The following is a 21,891-nucleotide window of genomic DNA, read 5'->3' on the forward strand; positions in this document are numbered from 1 at the left end:
AAATAAATTCATAAAAAATCCTACAATGTGATTTTCTGGAGAAAAAAAATCTCATTTTGTCTGTCATAGTTGACGTGTACCTATGATGAAAATTACAGGCCTCTCTCATCTTTTTAAGTGGGAGAACTTGCACAATTGGTGGCTGACTAAATACTTTTTTCCCCCACTGTACATGGCGGAGACTGAATCAAGCTAGTCGTCTTGACTTCTTTCTTATCTCATTCTCGTTGGCACCAAAAGTTTTAAAAAGTGTTGATAGGGGACAGAATGCGGTCGGACCATCATATAATAGGCATATACATTACTCTTACTGAATTTCCACGTGGGCGAGGATATTGGAAATGTAATCAAAGTCTATTGGATGATAATTTATTTATAATTAGAACAAAGGAATTTATAACAGACTTTTTCCAACATAACCCCTTATTGTATGGGACACCTTTAAATGTGCCTTTAGAGGCCATGCAATTCAGTACTCATCTCGAAAACAAAAGCAATTTAGGTCAAAAGAGTTTATACTAAGAAAGGAAATAGAAAGTCTAACAGAACAGATAGATGGCAATAAAAACTGTAACATAGAGGCTCAGAATAAATTAGAGGAAAAACAAAAAGAAATGGAGAAACTTATTCAAGAAAGATCAAGTGTAATATATTATAAAAATAAAGCAAATTGGATGGAATATGGGGAAAAATGCACAAAATTCTTTTTTAATCTTCAACATAGGAATGCCACAAAAAATAACTTAATGAAACTGGTTACAATTGACGGAGTCACCCATAATTCACCAAATGATATTTTGAAGGAAGAAACAAAGTACTTTAAGCATATGTTTTCTTTTCAGTCGCCTCTATCTCCTCTAACTGAAGCTAATTGTAGAGATGTTTTTCTATTGATAATGTCAAATTAACAGCCACACAGAAAGACTCATGTGAAGGTGAAATTACAGAGGAGGAACTTCTGGATGCAATTAAAGACTTTAAGTCTGGGAAAACTCCAGGGTTGGATGGCATACCAGTCGAGGTATACCAAACCTTTTTTGATATACTAAGAGGACTGTTATTAGCATGTTTTAACCACTCCTATGTAAATGGTAGATTATCTGACACTCAAGAAGAAGGTCTGATCTCATTATTACTGAAACAGGATACAAGTGGAAAATATAAAGATCCAGTCCATTTACAAAATTGGAGGCCCCTTACACTTCAGTGTTGTGATGCAAAAATTCTAGCAAAAATGTATAGCGCATAGAATTAAAAAAGTATTGTCGGATATTATTCATTCTAATCAGACAGGTTTTTTACATGGAAGATACATTGGAGATAATTTAAGGCAAGTATTGGAAACAATGGAACACTATGGAAAATATGGGAAACCAGGCCTGCTATTCATAGAAGACTTCGAAAAGGCATTTGATAAAGTTCGACTGGGGTTTATATATAAATGCCTGGAGCATTTCAATTTTGGAGAATCTCTTATAAAATGGGTCAAAATCATGTATAGTAACCCTAGGTGTAAAATAGTAAATAATTGCTATTTCTCAGAAAGTTTTAAACTGTCAAGAGGAGTGAAACAAGGTTGTCCACTATCGGCATATCTATTTATTGTGGCCATCGAGATGTTAGCTATTAAAATCAGATCCAATAATAATATCAGAGGATTAGAAATACAGGGCTTAAAAACAAAGGTGTCATTGTACGCTGATGATTCATGTTTTCTTTTAAATCCACAACTAGAATCCCTCCACAGCCTCATAGAGGATCTAGATACATTTTCTAACCTCTCTGGATTACAACCAAATTATGACAAATGTACTATATTACGTATTGGATCACTAAAAAATACAATTTTTATATTACCATGTAGTTTACCAATAAAATGGTCTGATGGTGATGTGGATATACTCGGAATACATATACCAAAGGAAATAAATGATCTCACTTCAATAAATTTTAATAGAAAGTTAGCAAAAATAGATAAGATCTTACTACCATGGAAAGGAAAATACCTGTCAATTTGTGGAAAAATCACCCTGATTAACTCTTTAGTATTATCCCAGTTTACCTGTTTGCTTATGGTCTTGCCTACGCCTAGCGAACTGTTTTTAAAATTATATGAGAAAAAAATATTCAATTTTATTTGGAACGGCAAGCCAGATAATATATATAATGAATATGAATTCGGAGGACAGAAATTATTAAATATTAAAGCATTAGACCTATCACTAAAAGCTTCAGTCATACAAAAGTTATACTTAAATCCGAACTGGTTCTCAAGCAAATTAGTAAGATTGTCTCACCCAATGTTCAAGAAAGGCCTTTTTCCCTTTATTCAGATTACAACAACTCATTTGCAGTTATTTGAAAAGGAAATAATCTCCCAAATATCACTATTTCTAAAACAAGCCATAGAAAGTTGGTTGCAATTTCAATTTAATCCTCCAGAAACGACAGAACAAATAATGCAACAAATATTGTGGTTAAATTCAAAAATAGTAATTGACAAAAAACCTTTATTTTTTGGCAGAATGTTTAAAAAAGGTATAGTCTTCGTAAATGATATCATCGGTAGGACTGGTGGAGTTATGTCGCACATGCAGCTAACAAAAACATATGGAAATGTCTGCTCTACCCAAAATTACAACCAAATAATTGCAGCCTTACCGCAAAAGTGGAAGAGGAAAGTGGAAGGGGGAGAAAGTAAGGAACTTGTCTGTCGGCCTTGCATTAAAGAACATAATTGGTAAAGGAAAACTGTGATAAATAAAACAGTATATCAGTTTCATTTAAGGACCAAAGGATTGACAGCCGTCCCATATAGATTTGTCACGAACGTTGACTGATGACTCGTGGAACCAAGGCGCAGCGTGATAAGCGTACAAATTTAATTAGTACTTAACACACGAACAAAACCAAAACAACAAACCAACGATACGTGAAGTCCTGAGGTTACACACACCAAACCTTTACGGATCAAGATCCCACAAACTAACTGGTGCCAACAGGCTGCCTAAGTATGGTCCCCAATCAGAGACAACGAGCTACAGCTGCCTCTGATTGGGAACCACCCTGGCCAACATAGAACTAAACGATCTAGAACAAAAAACATAGAAAACTAAACATAGAAAATCTACACCCTGGCTCAACATTTAAGAATCCCCAGAGCCAGGGCGTGACAGTACCCCCCCCCCCCCCCAAAGGCGCGGACTGCGACCGCGCCACACAAACACAAGAGGGTAGGGGCCGGGTGGGCATTCCGCCTCGGAGGCGGATCCGGCTCCGGGCGTGACCACCACCTTTTCTCCACCTCCCCGTTGCGCCCCTGGTCTGGTCCCGCTGACTGGAGCTGGACTGGACACACGCACCACTGGCTTGGTGCGGGGAGCAGGAACGGGCCGGACCGGGCTGACGACGCGCACCACTGGCTTGGTGCGGGGAGCAGGAACGGGCCGGACCCTCTTGTGTTTGTGGGAGAAGGAACAGGCCAGGCTGGACTGGGAACACGCACCACTGGCTTGGTGCAGGGAGCCGGAACAGGCCGGGCCGGACTGTGGAGGCGGACTGGAGGTCTGGAGCGGAGAGCTGACACAACCCGTCCTGGCTGAATGCCTATTTCCACACAATATGTGTGAGGCATCAGCACAGGACGTACAGGGCTATGCACTCGTACTGGCGCTACAGCACGTGGCACTGGCGCAGGATATACGGGACCGAGGAGGCGTACTGGAGGCCACGAGCGTTGAGCCGGCACACCCCGTCCTGGCTGCATGCCCATCTTAGCACGACACGAGCGTGGTGCTAGCACCGAACGTACAGGACTGTGCCGGAACACTCGCGGCACAGTACGTGGCTCCGCATAACACGGAGCCTGCCCAGTCTCACGCTTCCTAGCCTGAGTACGGGGAGTTGGCTCTGCTCTAACTCTAGGCTCCGCCAACCACCCTTTTAGACCCCCCAAAACATTTTCTTGGGGCTGTCTCTCGGGCTTCCTCCTCGGCCGGTACCCTCTGCGATGCCGCTGCTCCTCTCTGTAGCGCGCCTCCAAAGTCTCCTCCCAAGGACGGCGATCCATTCTGGCCTGAATCTCTTCCCAAGTCCAGGATCCCTTCCCGTCCAGGATCTCCTCCCAAGTCCAGGATGTCTGTTCCTGGACACGCTGCTTAGTCCTTTTTTGGTGGGATCTTCTGTCACGAACGTTGACTGATGACTCGTGGAACCAAGGCGCAGCATGATAAGCGTACATCTTTAATTAGTACTTAACACACGAACAAAACCAAAACAACAAACCAACGATACGTGAAGTCCTGAGGTTACACACACCAAACCTTTACGGATCAAGATCCCACAAACTAACTGGTGCCAACAGGCTGTATGGTACCCAATCAGAGACAACGAGCTACAGCTGCCTCTGATTGGGAACCACCCTGGCCAACATAGAACTAAACGATCTAGAACAAAAAACATAGAAAACTAAACATAGAAAATCCACACCCTGGCTCAACATTTAAGAGTCCCCAGAGCCAGGGCGTGACAAGATTGCAAAATAGTTGGGAAGAGATTTTTGACGTACCGATCCCATGGCATAGTGTTTATGAACTGACACGCAAAACGACACCGGATTCAAAAATTAGAATCTTTCAATTTAAATTATTATATAAAATTCTTGCTACCAATAGAATGTTATTTATATGGGGGATACAATCTTCCCAGCTCTGCAGATTTTGCTGTGAAGAGACAGAATGATTAGATCATTTGTTTTGGTTCTGTCCATTTGTAGCTTGTTTTTGGACACAGGTCCAGGAATGGCTAAAGGATTGCTATATTTACCTGGAGCTAACCTCTCAGATAGCATTACTGGGTGATCTGAAAAGTCATAGTCAATCGATCAATAATATAATAATACTTTTAGCAAAAATGTTTCTTTTTAATTCTGTAGAAGCAATGAGAATAGAAAGGTTCAGAACTTTTGTAAAACATCACAGTACGGTTGAAATATATATGGCAAATAGAAATCCAATATGGATGGTGTTAGGAGATAGATGGGAGGTATTGAATAGAGTTGAAGGATGGGACTAATAACAAATAACAACAAATAATAACAAAGATAGCTAATAATGTAAGCATACTGTGTCCATAATAAGTATATAGGTTGTATGTTGGGAGCTTTTGGGAAAGAGCACAGTTAGAAAGATATGGCATATAGAAGCAAACCGGATGGACATCATGAAAATGATCGGAGAGGTTGAGAGTAGAAGAAGTTCAGGAGCCAAAAAAATAAATAATATATATATATAATAGAATTATTGTAAAATTAACTGTGTCCATAAGGTGTAGATAGTAAGTATAGACCGGAAATAGAGGCCTGGGCATTGTTGTTCACTAATTTACTCCAAGTAGGGAAAGGATGGCGGGGTTGAAAAGTAATAAAGGGGAGTATATATATAAAAAACATGGGGGATAAAAAAAAATAAAAATGAAATTATCAGTCTATAATTTTAATGGTAGGTTTATTTGAACAGTGAGAGACAGAATAACAACAACAAAATCCAGAAAAACGCATGTCAAAAATGTTATAATTAAATTTGCATTTTAATGAGGGAAATAAGTATTTTACCCCCTCTCAATCAGAAAGATTTCTGGCTCCCAGGTGTCTTTTATACAGGTAATGAGCTGAGATTAGGAGCACACTCTTAAAGGGAGTACTCCTAATCTCAGTGTGTTACCTGTGTAAAAGACACCTGTCCACAGAATCAGTCAATCAATCAGATTCCAAACAATCCACCATGGCCAAGACCAAAGAGCTCTCCAAGGATGTCAGGGACAAGATTGTAGACCTACACAAGGCTGGAATGGGCTACAAGACCATCGCCAAGCAGCTTGGTGAGAAAGTGACAACAGTTGGTGTGATTATTCGCAAATGGAAGAAACGCAAAAGAACTGTCGATCTCCCTCGGCCTGGGGCTCCATGCAAGATCTCACCTCGTGGAGTTGCAATGATCATAAGAACGGTGAGGAATCACCCCAGAACTACACGGGAGGATATTGTCAATGATCTCTTGGTGACCATAGTCACCAAGAAAACAATTGGTAACACACTACGCCATGAAGGACTGAAATCCTGCAGCGCCCACAAGGTCCCCCTGCTCAAGAAAGCACATATACAGGCCCGTCTGAAGTTTGCCAATGAACATCATATACAGGCCCGTCTGAAGTTTGCCAATGATTCAGAGGAGAACTGGGTGAAAGTGTTGTGGTCAGATGAGACCAAAATCAAGCTCTTTGGCATCAACTTAACTCGCCGTGTTTGGAGGAGGAGGAATGCTGCCTATGACCCCAAGAACACCATCCCCACCGTCAAACATGGAGGTGGAAATATAATGCTTTGGGGGTGTTTTTCTGCTAAGGGGACAGGACAACTTCACTGCATCAAAGGGACGATGGACGGGGCCATGTTCCGTCAAATCTTGGGTGAGAACCTCCTTCCCTCAGCCAGGGCATTGAAAATGGGTCGTGGATGGGTATTCCAGCATGACAATGACCCAAAACACACAGCCAAGGCAACAAAGGAGTGGCTCAAGAAGAAGCACATTAAGGTCCTGGAGTAGCCTAGCCAGTCTCCAGACCTTAATCCCATAGAAAATCTGTGGAGGGAGCTGAAGGTTCGAGTTGCCAAACGTCAGCCTCGAAACCTTAATGACTTGGAGAAGATCTGTAAAGAGGAGTGGAACAAAATCCCTCCTGAGATGTGTGCAAACCTGGTGGCCAACTACAAGAAAAGTCTGACCTCTGTGATTGCCAACAAGGGTTTTGCCACCAAGTACTAAGTCATGTTTTGCAGAGGGGTCAAATACTTATTTCCCTCATTAAAATGCAAATCAATTTATAACATTTTTGACATACGTTTTTCTGGGTTTTTCTGTTGTTATTCTGTCTCTCACTGTTCAAATAAACCTACCATTAAAATGATAGACTGATCATGTCTTTGTCAGTGGGCAAACATACAAAATCAGCAGGGGATCAAATACTTTTTTCCCTCACTGTACATTGTCAAAGTAAACACTTACGCGGAGTGGACAAAACATTAAGAACACCTGCTCTTTCCATGAACTGACCAGGTGAATCCAGATGAAAGCTATGATCCCTTATTGATGTCACTTCTTAAATCCACTTCAATCAGTGTAGATGAAGGGGAGGAGACAGGTTAAATAAGTATTTCTAAGCCTTGAGACAATTGAGACATGGATTGTGTATGTGTGCCATTCAGAGGGTGAATGGGCAAGACAAACGATTTAAGTGACTTTGAACGGGGTATGGTAGTAGGTGCCAGGCGCACCGGTTTGAGCATGTCAAGAACTGGAACAATGCTGGGTTTTTCACGCTCAACAGTTTCCCGTGTGTATCAAGAATGGTCCACCACCCAAAGGACATCCAGCCAACTTGACACAACTGTGGGAAGCATTGGAGTCAACATGGGCCAGCATCCCTGTCGATTGCTTTCGACTCCTTGTAGAGTCCATGCCCCTACGAATTGAGGCTGATCTGAGGGCAAAAGGGTGTACAACTCAATATTAGGAAGGCATTCCTAATGTTTTGTACACTTAGTGTAAAACAACAATGGTCAAATAAGACAGAAATATACTAGACTGTTAGTGATAAAGCAATACTATTGTATTGTTAATAGTGGTAATAATATTAACATCAATTACAAAAAAGAATAATAAAAATAAAATAAATACTGGTAGTAAGCTGACTTCTAGACTTCTAGTGGTAACCTGACTTCTCTCTCTATCTGTCTCTCTTTTTCTCCCTCCCTCATTCCCTGTCTATCCCCTCTCTTTATTTCTCTCTTAATCCCCCCTCCCTTCCTCCCTAACTATATGTCTCTCTCTCTCTCTCGTTCTGTCTGTCTGTCTGTGGCCGTATCCCAGGTGAATATGCTCAGATCAGGCTGCGGATAGGTTTTCTGGAGAGTGGTATCTACGAGGTTCCAATCATCATCACAGACTCCGGCAACCTGCCCATGTCCAATACATCCTACCTGAGGGTCAAGGTGTGCCAGTGTGATCACCATGGAGATTGTGTGGACATGGAACGCATCATCGCAGCAGGCCTGGGTACTGGAGCCATCATCGCCATCCTCATCTGTATCATCATAATGCTAGGTCAGTCTGGTTGTATGCAGGCACACACACACACACACACACACACACACACACACACCATATCCCCACCCTCTTCTGCCTCATTCTCCTAGCAGGGTCTTCTTATAGCTACAGTACAAACGCATGCTATAGAACATAATCTATGTAAACGTTTGGCATCCCCACTGCTCCCCCCAGACAGCAGCTACAGTAGATTACAGTAGCTACATTCAAAGCTATCCCTAAATCTGCCTACCCCAAACTTAAGCACCCCACTTTAGGAGATAAGTACCCCTCCCCCACTGCCTAGAACCCCCCCCATGACAGCCTCTTGACAGCCCTCCACCAATCTCCCAAAGCCTCTCCCACCTACCCCCCCAGCCTTGCCTACCTACCCCCCAGCCTCGCCCACCTACCCCCCAGCCTGCCCCATATTGTACCCCATCCCCCCTTACCTCCCCCCTTACCACCCAGCCTTCCCACCCCCTCCTCCCAGTCAATCTCTGAAAATCCGCCCAGATTATGTGGATCAAACCAGGCAATCGCTGATCAAGCTCCCGTCAAGCTTTAAAACTCCTCTCCTGATTCTCTTTACATGGCAGAGAAATATGGTTGAATTAAAACTAAAGCTGCATATCGTCTGTTTATAGGATTTCATCCTTACCTTCTTTCTATCTTCTTCTACCCTGCCTCCTTCCTTCCTCCCCATTTTTCTTCTCCCCCTCCCCTCATTTCTACCTCTCTCTCTCTCTCTCTCTCTCTCTCTCAATTACTCTCTCTCTCTCTCGCTCTGTCTCTCTCTCGCTCTCTCTCTGAGTGTTCTTGAGTGATAAGCGAATGTAGTGTAAATGTGGCCTTTGATGCAACATGCACTGGTGCTGATGTTAGCACTTTTAAACTGATCAAATGAAATGGTGGTGAAGTTCTAATTATCCATCTCCCCCTCCATCCCTCCCTCCCTCTCTCTCTCTCTCTCTCTCTCTGTAGTGATGGTGTTGTTCTTTGTGATGTGGATGAAGAGGAGGGATAAGGAACGTCAGGCCAAGCAGCTGCTCATTGACCCGGAGGACGATGTCAGAGACAACATACTGAAGTACGACGAAGAGGGAGGAGGAGAGGAGGACCAGGTAGAGTAAGCACACAAACACAGATGGACGCACACACTGATGGATGGACACACACACATACAGAGGAGGACCAGGTACACACACACACATGCCTGAACACACGCACACTAATCACGCTGCTAGCGTTAGCATAATGATAGCATAGCCGCTAGTCAACCAGCTGCTGATTTAGATGGAGAGTTAGCTGTTCGCTAACGATGGCTAGTTGGAGACAGGACAGTGCTGGGCTAAATGGGGAGGGGGGAGGCAAGGAGGATATACAGTGGACATGAGGGAGGGATGTACACACACACTAACACCACAGGAGGCTGGTGAGAGGACAGCTCACAATAATGGCTGGAACGGAGTAAATGGAATGGTATCAAACATGGAAACCATGTGTGTGATCTGCTTGATAACATTCAATTTATTCCGTTCCAGCCATTACTATGAGCCCGTACACCCCAATTAAGATACCACCAGCCATCTGTGACTCACACACACACACACAGACACTCACACACACTGATGAACTGTAACATTGGGGGTTGTAGGACCTAGCCAACCAGTCATTGGATATTAATGGAGCTCTGAGAGGGGGTGATAAACATTTATCGCCATGGCGATGGCATGGGAAGTGGGGTTAGGGGCGAGAGGCCATCTTTCAATGCGATGGATGGTACTCCCCTCCCTCCCGCTGTTCGGGGAAATTGTTTCGTCGGGGAATCGGCAGTGCTGGGAAATGAACTGTTGGAGAGTGGAGCGGCTAGTTCCCCCTGATCACCCCCCCTGCTGTGGGATGGATTAGTAATGTCTGTCTGTCTGGGACCCCTTGTAGGGAGGGGCTATGGGGCATGGCTAGGCTGGAGACAGCTACAGGAGCAGTCACGCAGTCTGGCTCTCTGGTGCTAAACGGCTAGTATGGTACACTGAGGCCAATAGCAGAGGGTGCATCCCTATGGGCCCTGGTCAAAAGTAGTGCACTATAAAGGTATTAGGGTGTCATTTGGGATGCAGACAAAGCCTCTCAAATGAAAAACACGCACGCACCCACACTGCACGTTACGTTTTAAAGTGATAATACAATTTCATCAGCTTTTTGTGAACCTAGCCTACCATCCTGGTATCAAAGATTGAGCATGGTGAGCAGTGACAAAGCCCAGCTAAGTAGTGCAGTATAAAGAGAATAGGGTGCCATTGGGGACTCAGCCTGCGCCTCTTCTCCTCTGTCTGGAAAATAACAATATAGCCTAGGCCAGGGACAAACCCCTCTGTATTTATCCCGCCATTTCCTCTCCTCCTCTCCTGTTCTCTCTGTCCTTCACGTTATGGCGGCATTCACAGCTCTCCCCTGAAACCGTTTCAGTGGTTAACTATTGCAGTGAACAATGCCCAAGGTGGTTACATGACCAGGTTTTATTTTTATGTTTCATCAATGAATCAGACACTCAGACACACAACCTTCTCTCTCTCTCTCTCTCTCTCTCTCTCTCTCTCTCTCTCTCTCTCTCTCTCTCTCTCTCTCTCTCTCTCTCTCTCTCTCTCTCTCTCTCTCTCTCTCTCTCTCTCTCTCTCTCTCTCTCTCTGTCTCTCTCTCTCTCTCTCTGTCTCACTCACTCTGTCCCTCTCTCTCTCTTCCTCCTCTCTCCCTCTCTATCCCTCTCCCCCTCCACCACCCTCTCTCCTCCCTCCCTCAACCCTCTCTTTCTTATCCCCACATCTCTGTATCCCCCACACTCTCCCTCCCCCTCTCCAGGACTATGACCTGAGTCAGCTGCAGCAGCCCGACGCGTTGGAGCCAGAGATGGTAAAGGTGGGAATCAGGCGTATGGACGAGAGACCCCTCCACCAGGACCACCTGTACCCCCTCCGCTCTGCTGCACCCCACCCAGGAGATATAGGAGACTTCATCCATGAGGTAGCTACGGAGTGTGTGTTTTTCTGTTGGGGGAGTGGGGGTTGTGTGTGTATGTGTGTTAATGCTTGTGTGTGCATGACTGTGTGTGTGTGTGTATGTGACTCACTGTGTGACACAGAAGGAGAGGGAGCCCTCCCTGCCTCTGTGTAATTCTTAATTAGCTTTGCTAACAGTGCAGATTAACGTGGTACAGACATGGGCAGGCCCGGCTGGCTAATTTAAGGTTTAGTTTAGTTTATTAGGATCCCCATTAGCTATTGCACATGCAGCAGCTACTCTTCCTGGGATCCACATAAAACATACAAATACATGACAAAGTACAGAATAAAAAAAATATTATTTAGACACTATCATATTGTATATACATATTCATATTCTTATATACAGTTCAGTTAAATTAGATCTTTAGACAGAGGAGAGGCGCTGTGATATGTTTTTTTATTTGTTTTTTTAAGCTAAACTTGCTTTTTGCCTGAGTAACCTCTTGTGGCAGAGCATCCCATGATGACATGGCTCTATAGATAACTGAGCGATGCATTAAATCTGTTTTTGGTCTGGGTTATGTGAAGAAACCCATAGTGGCATGTCTGCTGGGGTATGTCTGAAGTGTATGCAAATAGATTAGACAAGTGGTTGGGCATTGTCAACACATGAATGTTTCTAAAAAAGACTAGAAGAGAAGTAGTCAAATAAAATACAATTTTATTGGTCGCATACACATATTTACAGTTGAAGTCGGAAGTTTACATGCACTTAGGTTGGAGTCATTAAAACTCGTTTTTCAACCACTCCACAAATTTCTTGCTAACAAACTATAGTTTTGGCAAGTCGGTTAGGACATCTACTTTGTGCATGACACAAGTAATTTTTCCAACAATTGTTTACAGACAGATTATTTCACTTATAATTCACTGTATCACAATTCCAGTGGGTCAGAAGTTTACATACACTAAGTTGACTGTGCCTTTAAACAGCTTGGAAAGTTCCAGAAAATAATGTCATGGCTTTAGAAGCTTCTGATAGGCTAATTGACATCATTTGACATCAGGTGTACCTGTGGATGTATTTCAAGGCCTACCTTCAAACTCAGCATTGCCTCTTTGCTTGACATCATGGGAAAATCAAAAGAAATCAGGCAAGACCTCAGAAAAACAATTGTAGACCTCCACAAGTCTGGTTCATCCTTGGGAGCAATTTCCAAATGCCTGAAGGTACCACATTCATCTGTACAAACAATAGTACGCAAGTATAAACACCATGGGACCACGCAGCCATCATACCGCTCAGGAAGGAGACACGTTCTGTCTCCTAGAGATGAACGTACTTTGGTGCGAAAAGTGCAATCAATCCCAGAACAGCAAAGGACCTTGTGAAGATGCTGGAGGAAACGGGTACAAAAGTATCTATATCCACAGTAAAACAAGTCCTATATCGACATAACCTGAAAGGCCGCTCAGCAAGGAAGAACCCACTGCTCCAACACTGCCATAAAAAAGCCAGACTACGGTTTGTAGATTGTACTTTTTGGAGAAATGTCCTTTGGTCTGATGAAACAAAAATAGAACTGTTTGGCCATAATGACCATCGTTATGTTTGGAGGAAAAAGGAGGATGCTTGCAAGCCGAAGAACACCATCCCAACCGTGAAGCACGGGGGTGGCAGCATCATGCTGTGGGGGTGCTTTGCTGCAAGATGGACTGGTGCACTTCACAAAATAGATGGCAGCATGAGGAAGGAAAATGATGTGTATATATTGAAGCAACATCTCAAGACATCAGTCACGAAGTTAAAGCTTGGTCGCAAATGGTCTTCCAAATGGACAATGACCCCAAGCATACTTCCAAAGTTGTGGCAAAATGGCTTAAGGACAACAAAGTCAAGGTATTGGAGTGGCCATCACAAAGCCCTGACCTCAATAATACAGAAAATTTGTGGGCAGAACTGAAAAAGCGTGTGCGAACAAGGAGGCCTACAAACCTGACTCAGATACACCAGCTCTGTCAGGAGGAATGGGCCAAAATTCACCCTTCTGAGGTTGAAGAGACGCTGTTGCGCCTTCTTCACCACACTGTCTGTGTGGGTGGACCATTTCAGATTGTCAGTGATGTGTATGCCAAGGAACTTGAAGCTTTTCACCTTCTCCACTGCGGCCCAGTCGATGTGGATATGGGTGTGCTCCCTATGCTGTCTCCTGAAGTCCACGATCAGCTCCTTTGTTTTGTTGACATTGAAGGAGAGGTTATTTCCCTTGCACCACTCCGCCAGGGACCTCACCTCCTCCCTGTAGGCTGTCTCGTCATTGTTGGTAATCAGGCCTACTACTGTTGTGTCGTCTGCAAACTTGATGATTGAATTGGAGACGTGCGTGTGCATGCAGTCATGGGTGAACAGGGAGTACAGGAGGGGGCTGAGCACGCACCCTAGTGGGTCCCTGTGTTGAGGATCAGCGTAGTGGAGGTGTTGTTGCCTACCTTCACCACCTGGGGGCAGCCCGTCAGGAAGTCCAGGACCCAGTTGCACAGGGTGAGGTTCAGACCCCAGGGCCCCGAGCTTAATGATGAGCTTGGAGGGTACTATGGTGTTGAAGGTTGAGCTGTAGTCAATGACCAGCATTCTTACATAGCTATTCCTCATGTCCAGATGGTATAACACGCTTAAATGTCTTACTCACGTCAGCCACTTAGAACGAGAGCACACAGTCCTCGGAAGCGGAGGCACTGTGTTTTCCTCGAAGCGGGCGAAGAAGGGGTTTAACTTGTCCGGTAGTAAGACGTCGGTGTCCGCGACGGGGCTGGTGTTCCCTTTATAATCCGTGATTGTCTGAAGTCCCTGCCACATACGTCTCGTGTATGAGCCGTTGAATTGCGATTCTACTTTGTCTCTACTGACGTTTTGGCTGTTTGATTGTCTTACGGAGGGCATATTCCCAGTCACCTTGTCGTGGTTAAATACGGACATTCGCGCTTTTAGTTTTGCATGAATGATGCCATCTATCCATGGTTTTTGGTTTGGATAGGGAATGGTGGGAACAACATCCCCTATACACTTCCTTATGAACTCAGTCAGTGTCAGTGTGTACGTCAGTGTTATTCTCAGAGGCAACCCAGAACATATCACAGTCCGCATGATCAAATCAATCTTGAAGCATGGATTCCGATTGGTCAGACCAGCATTTGAACAGTCCTTACCACGGGTACTTCCTGTTTGAATTCCTGCCTATAGGAATGGAGAAGCAGAATGGAGGCGTGATCTGATTTGCCGAAGAGAGGGCGGGGGAGGGCCCTGTAGCCGTCCCGAAAGGGAGAATAGTAATGGTCGAGAGTTTTTGATGCGCAAGCAGCGCAGGCAATGTGTTGGTTAATCTTCGGTAGCGTTGTCCTCAAATTTGCTTTATTAAAGTCCCCAGTTGCAATAAATGCGGCCTCAGGATATGCGGTTTCTAGTTTGCACAAAGTCCAGTGTAGTTCCTTGAGAGCCGTCGTGGTATCGGCTTGAGGGGGAATATAAATGGCTGTGACGATGACCGAAGAGAATTCTCTCAAGGTCGTCATTTGATTGTGAGGTATTCTAGGTTGGGTGAACAAAAGGACTTGAATTCCTGTACGCTACCACAATCACACCATGAGTAGTTAATCATGATTAGTTAATCATGAAACCTCCGCCTTTCTTTTTCCCTGAGATTTCTTTATTCCTGTCTGCGCAATGTACTGAGAACCCAGCTGGTTGTATGGACGGGGACAGTATATCCGGAGAGAGCCATGATTCTGTGAAACAGAGTATGTTACAGTCTCTGATGTCTCTCTGGAAGGAGATGTTCGCCCTGAGCTCGTCTACTTTATTGTCCAGGGAATGAACATTATCGAGTAATATACTCGGAAGTGGTGGATGGTTTGCACGCCTCCTGAGTCGGATTAAAGTCCACTCCGCGTACCTCTTCTCCATGAACAAAGGATCCAATTCAGGAAAGTCGTATTTCTGGTCGAAATACTGGTGAGTTACCGCTGCTCTGATATCTAAAAGTTATTTCCGGCTGTATGTAATAATGCAAAGAACGTTCTAAGCTAATAATGTGAGAAATAACACACAAAAAAAATGTAATACTGCCAAGCTGCTTAGGAGCCAGGAACCAGGCGACCATGTCTATCGGCGCTGTCAATTTCTCCTCAACCCTCAACCATGAAAGACTATCATGCATTTTTTTTTTATGTTAGGTCTGTGCATTTAAGGGCAAGGTGTGCTGCTTTGTTTTGAGCCAGCTGCAACTTTGCTAGGTCTTTCTGTTTTGCACCTGACCATATTATCGGACAGTAATCGAGACCAGAGCCTGAACAACTAGTACAGTTGATCTTTGTGTAAAAAATGCAGAACATCTCTTTAGAACATACATACCTCTCCCCATCTTCACAACAGCTTTGTCAATATGACTTGACCATGATAACTGACCATCCAATGTTACTCCTAGGAGTTCAACTTCTTCAACATGTTCAATGGTCACACCCTTTATGCAAAGTAAATCCATTGAGTTTCATTAATCCCAGAGAGAGACTAGCTTTTGCCTCCAGCTACTACAGTCAGCTATACAACAGAATGGAATAACAGCTGAATCTCAGTTAGTCTACTGAGGTGGTAACTGTAATATGTGTTGAATCTATGTGAGTTTATATCTATATCTAGACATGGATCATGCTTGCCGAGCGGTTTATACCTGTCTTTCAGTTGATGAAGTTGTGCTTCCTACGCTGTGTATGTATGTGTGTGTGTGTGTCACTAGGTTAGGCAGGCAGGATAGAGATGTCTGCCAAACACAGCTCTGAATAATGAGGTGAGCTGTCATACATGGCAAGCTGATCTAGACAGCTTAATCTAGCAGACATGACAAGCCGATGCTTCTTCCACTGCCTCACTCCTCAAGTCAATCATATTAAGGAGACAGTTGGGGGTATGGCATGCAGAAATCCCCAAAACATGTATATAGAGCTTCAGCTTATCAGATTTGTTTTATTAATTTTAGCACTGAGACAAGACATCAGTCAATAATAACACTTAAAGAGAAAGTTATTATAATAAATTCTGTCAGCTGTGGTGTGGTAGGGCGCAGGCGCGTGTGTGTACGTGCGTGCGTGTAATCTGCTGAATCTCCTCAGAGAGACGACCCAGCATCTGTCCAGCCTGACCTAAATCCTCCTCTCTTCTCTCCTCCTCCCTCCATAATCCCTCCTTCTTCTCCTCTCCCCTTGCTCTCCTGCTCCCTATATCTCATTCATTCTATATCTCTCACTCCCTCTGTTTCTCTCTCTTCTGCTTCTTTTTTCCTGCTTTTTCTCTCTTTCTGGCTCGTATTTATTCTCTCCCTTTACCTCTCTCCACCTCTTTCTCTTTTCCCTATTTTCTTTCTCTTTTCCCCTTCTTTCTCGTTATCTCTCCTTTACTCTCTCCCTTTACCTATCTCTCCCTCATTCTCTCTCTCTTTCGCTCTCTCTCTCAACCCTCATCTATCCTCTACCCCTCCTCTTCCCTCCCCAGGGTCTGAAGGCAGCTGATAACGACCCGACGGCGCCCCCCTACGACAGCCTGCTGGTGTTTGACTATGAGGGCAGCGGATCCACCGCCGGCTCCCTCAGCTCCCTTCACTCGTCCTCCTCCGGCGGAGACCAGGACTACGACTACCTCAGTGACTGGGGCCCGCGCTTCCGCAAGCTGGCAGACCTCTACGGAGGAGGGGACGACTAGGACTAGCTCCTCGCTGGGGCCGGAGAGGGGTCTGGAAAGGGGCAGTGGGTGGGTGGGTGGGGTGGGGGGGGTGGGGGTGTGAGTGGCACTTTAAAAAAATCATGGGACATTGAAGGAGTGCTGGTTGTGAAGAGACTTTTATTTTGGCGGACTGGAACAGAGGATCAGAAACAAAATGGAGTACGTTGGTGTGGCAACTGCCATCTTAGCCTGCTAGCATGCAGGATCATTGAGGTTAGCGTGGGGTGTTAGACCACATGCTAAGGGTCGCTAACAGATCGAGTACGTTTGTGTGGCGACTGCTAGCTTAGCCTGTTAGCATACAGGCTAAATGAGGCTAGCGGAGTGTTAGCCCACATGCTTAGGGAAACTTAACGCTCAGAGGAGAGCATTGGAAGGAAACCGACCGTTGGTACTTTGACTGGTGGTTAACAGTGAATGAGAGAGCCTGGGCTCGCGCTCAGCGGTTAGCGATGCTAAAGACGCTCAGTTACACTTGAATCTCACAGTACAGAAGCACTGGGGTAAAACGTGCCTTTTTGTACATTCGTTTGATTCTGTTTAAGTTTTCTGTTCATCATGACTTTTAAGGTCCTGACTCTTGCTGGGATTTCAGGCTGTAAGAGAGCGGATGTTTAAAATGTGGAACGCACGCTTCGCCACGTGTGTGTAGTGTGTCAAAGTGTGTGTGTTCGGGTTACACCTCACTGCCAGAGTGTGTACGCCATCGTCATTGCCATGGAAACACACAGGATGAACACTCCCCATTGTTGGATCGAGAGCATTGAGTGAAGACATGTACAGTAAACTATAAAAGACTCTAGATAGTTTCACTGTTTTTCTTTGTTTTGTTTTAAGCTTTTTTTCACATTCTAACTTATGCAGCTGGTTGCTAACTAAAACGAGTCACCAGTCCTACATATTGTAGCAGAGATATTGTTTTGTTACTCTGAGGTTTGGTCGGTGGAGTCGACCAAAACCAGAGTTGGGGTAAATTCCATTTCATTTTCAGTCAATTCAGGAAGTACATTCCAATTCCAATTTTCCTCAATGCTTCTCTTTGAGAAAAATGTGGAATTGGAATTTCAGTTTACTTCCTGAATTGACTAACTTAAAAATGAATTGACCCCAACTCTGACTAAACCAATACGACGATCATGATGAATATTTTGATTCTGTCCATTCATCTGCCTTAGTGTTCTTCTGGTACTCTTCTCTGATTGGCTACTCACTGTAAACACAAATATGTACAGATTGTATCTTATTTTCTGTTGTTGTTATTTTTTGAGCATGGTCTCTGAAACAAATGCTACTGTCCAGAACCTTGTATATGTATAATTTTGATTACAGATTAAACGTTTTTTGCATGTTTTTACCTTTTCATTATACCAGAAGGATTCCAAATCTTTGCAAAAACATACACACACATGCACATGCGCACGCAGGCACACACACACACACACACACACACACAGACACACACACAATGTTTGTTTTACTATCCTTGTGGGGAACAAAAATGGATTCCCATTCAAATTCCTATTTTCCCCTAAACCTAACCCTTAACCCCAAATCCCTAAACCTAACCTTAACACCTAACCTTAACTCATAAACCTAACACCTAATCCCTAAACCTAAACCTGTGGGGACCAGTGAAATGGTCCCACTTGTCCGAATGTTCCTTGTGAGGAATTATGTCCCCCACAAGGATAGTAAAACCAAAAACACACACACACAGGGAGAGGGACACTCCCTTCCCTAACCCCAAACCAGGGGTTCCATCTTTTTTACAGGGCTATCTTTTCTCTTTCCTCTCTCCTCTCCATCCTTCCATCCCCAGGGCGCACTGTCTCTCCATTATAGACAGTAGTGTGGTGAGGATCGAGAAGAAGGCGTGGGCTGTTAATATGTGACTGTGGTTTGGAGTTTAGGTTGATAATGCCTTAGGCGGCATACAAACCACCACTGAATTATCACGCTATACACAGTACCAGCCCCCATCCTACTCCTCCTCAGTGTTTGAGAGAGAGGGAGTGTGTGTGTGAGAGAGAGCTTGTGTGTGTGTGTGTGTGTGTGTGTGTGTGTGTGTGTGTGTGCGTGCGTGGACTCGCCAGTAGCTGGTTGGAGGTTGAATATGACATTGATCAACAGATACCGGACTGGAGAACAGCGTGTGTGGGCTGTTCTCCAGTCCGGTATCTGTTTATCAATGTCATATTCAACCTCCAGCCAGATACTGGCAAGTCCAGAGTAAAGTCTGTGGTGTCTCTCTCTCTCTCTCTCTCTCTCTCTCTCTCTCTCTCATCACCCTTTTCCTATTATCATACCTGTTCTCATTTTCTTGTCAACCAGTGGAGGACCATCCTCCTCAGTGAATTTCATTTAAATTGTGAAACATTTAAAAAGTTATCCTTTTTAGATAAGGCTATACTAAATATATTCACGTCACCAAATAATTGATTAAAACACACTGTTTTGCAATGAAGGTCTACAGTAGCCTTAACAGCACGCTCTGGGGTAGCACCATGGTGTAGCCAGAGGACAGCTAGTTTCCTAGGAGGATCATGGTTTAAACCCCCTTCAATAGAATTACACAATCATTATGACAACTTCCGGAGGACGTCCTCCAACCTATCAGAGCTCTTGCAGCATGAACTGACATGTTGTCCACCCAATCAAAGGATCAGAGAATGAATCTACTACTGAAAGCATAAGCTACAGCTAGCTAGCACTGTAGTGCATAAAATACAGTGGGGGAAAAAGTATTTAGTCAGCCACCAATTGTGCAAGTTCTCCCACTTAAAAAGATGAGAGAGGCCTGTAATTTTCATCATAGGTACACGTCAACTATGACAGACAAAATGAGAATTTTGCACAATTAGTGGCTGACTAAATACTTGTTTTCCCCACTGTATGGTGTGGAGGTGACTCAGAGAGTGAAACACAGTTCTAGCTACACCATCTATACAAAAGTTTGTGGACAACCCTTCAAATTAGTGGATTTGGCTATTTCAGCCACACCCGTTGCTGACAGGTGTATAGAATCGAGCACACAGCCATGCAATCTCCATAGACAAACATTGGCAGTAGAATGGCCCGTACTGAAAAGCTCTGTGACTTTAAAGTGGCACCGTCATAGGATGCCACCTTTCAACAAGTCAGTTCATCAAATTTCTTCCCTGCTAGAGCTACCCCGGTCAACTGTACGTGCTGTTATTGTGAAGTGGAAACGTCAAGGAGCAACAACGGCTGAGCCGCGAAGTGGTAGACCACACAAGCTCACAGAACGGGACCGGCGAGTGCTGAAATGCGTAGTGCGTAAAAATAGTCTGCCCTCGGTTGCAACATTCACTACCGAGTTCCAAACTGCCTCTGGAAACAACGTCAGCACAATAACTGCTCGTCGGGAGCTTCATGAAATGGGTTTCCATGGCCGAGCAGCCGCACACAAACCTAAGATCACCATGTGCAATTGCCAAGCGTCAGGTGGAGTGGTGTAAAGCTTGCCGCCATTGGACTCTGGAGCAGTGGAAACTTGTTCTCTGGAGTGATGAATCACGCTTCACCATCTGGCAGTCAGACGGACAAATCTGGGTTTGGCCGATGCCAGGAGAACGCTACCTGCCCCAATGCATAGTGCCATCTGTAAAGTTTGGTGGAGGAGGAATAATGGTATGGGGCTGTTTTTCATGATTCGGGCTAGGCCCCTTAGTTCCAGTGAAGGGAAATCTTAAAGCTACAGCATACAATGACATTATAAACAGTTCTGTGCTTCCAAGTTTGGGGAAGGCTCTTTCCTGTTTCAGCATTACAATGCCCCCGTGCACAAAGCGAGGTCCATACAGAAATTGTTTTTCGAGATCAGTGTGGAAGAACGTGAATGGCCTGCACAGAGCCCTGACCTCAACCCCATCAAACCCCTTTGGGATGAATTGGAACGCCAACTGCAAGCCAGGCCTAATCGCCCAACATCAGTACCTGACCTCACTAATGCTCTTGTGGCTTAATGGATGCATGTCCCTGCAGCAATATTCCAACATCTAGTGGAAAGCTTTCCCAGATGAGTGGAGGCTGTTATAGCAGCAAAGGGGGAACCAATTCCATATTAATGCCTGTGATTTTGGAATGACATGTTCAACGAGCAGGTGTCACGTACTTTTGGTCATGTAGTGTATGTTGACTATGAAGTTAGCTAATATGCTGACAATGTTATAGGCTGTGTGTAGCGGTTAGCGATTATGCTATGAAGGTTAGGCTTGGAAAGGTTTTTTCACCTGTTCACAGACCGCTGTTGTGTTGTGCACTGAAGTCCACAAGCGAAGGGAAAAAGTGAAAGGAGGAGAGCACGTAGATGGTTGTGAGAAGGAATTATAGAACTAGCAAAGTGATCATGCTGCTTGTATGTGGCTGCTATGAAAGTGGACTGTGTTTGAGGGTGATCGGGGGTGTATTCAGTCCACCGATTCTGTTGAAGAACATTTCTTAAACAGAAGCAAACTGAACTAAACGGGGATAAACATACCTGCATTTTTTCAGTAGAAACTTGCAACTGTTGGACTAATGATTACACGCGAGATCAGCTAGATGCAGGCAAGAGTGTGCAAGGCGGTATTGAGTGTGTCACTGTCTGTCACCTTGATTACTAAAAAATGTCTCTCAAGCTGTGCACCTACGTTGTAAACTTTCATTCACAGGCTAGGTTGTAGCAACCTCATGATGGGTATAGTGACAATTCTAGTGTCATGTAGTAGCCTAAACCTATCGATGTTACATTGAGCTGGGTGAATGGAAGATGAATGACAGTCATCCAATATGCTGTAATAGAAGTAAGGCCATGCTCATAAAAAAAAATGTGTCCTCCCTCATCTTAAATTGCACCGACCGCCACTGATGTCAACACCCCACTACCACCACCACTACACACACACACACACACACACATCTAACTCTGCATGCTTTCACGGTTCCAAGGGCTTTTACTTACACCATACACACATGG

The 21,891-nt window shown here is 44.4% G+C and overlaps 1 protein-coding gene across 1 annotated transcript in view; it reads left to right on the plus strand.

Moving 5' to 3' along the window:
• Positions 1-16,931, plus strand: part of cdh2 (cadherin 2, type 1, N-cadherin (neuronal)) — an 82,492-nt gene extending 65,561 nt beyond the window's left edge. Inside the window, exons 13-16 of the mRNA XM_041840239.2 lie at positions 7,926-8,159; positions 9,126-9,265; positions 11,001-11,162; positions 16,686-16,931. Of these exons, the coding sequence (XP_041696173.1) occupies positions 7,926-8,159; positions 9,126-9,265; positions 11,001-11,162; positions 16,686-16,892 (743 nt within the window). The 3' untranslated portion in view covers positions 16,893-16,931. The remainder of the gene's footprint in view (positions 1-7,925; positions 8,160-9,125; positions 9,266-11,000; positions 11,163-16,685) is intronic.
• Positions 16,932-21,891: the final 4,960 nt, after the last annotated feature.

Source organism: Coregonus clupeaformis, chromosome 20 (genome assembly GCF_020615455.1).
Source record: "Coregonus clupeaformis isolate EN_2021a chromosome 20, ASM2061545v1, whole genome shotgun sequence".
Lineage (NCBI taxonomy): Eukaryota > Metazoa > Chordata > Actinopteri > Salmoniformes > Salmonidae > Coregonus > Coregonus clupeaformis.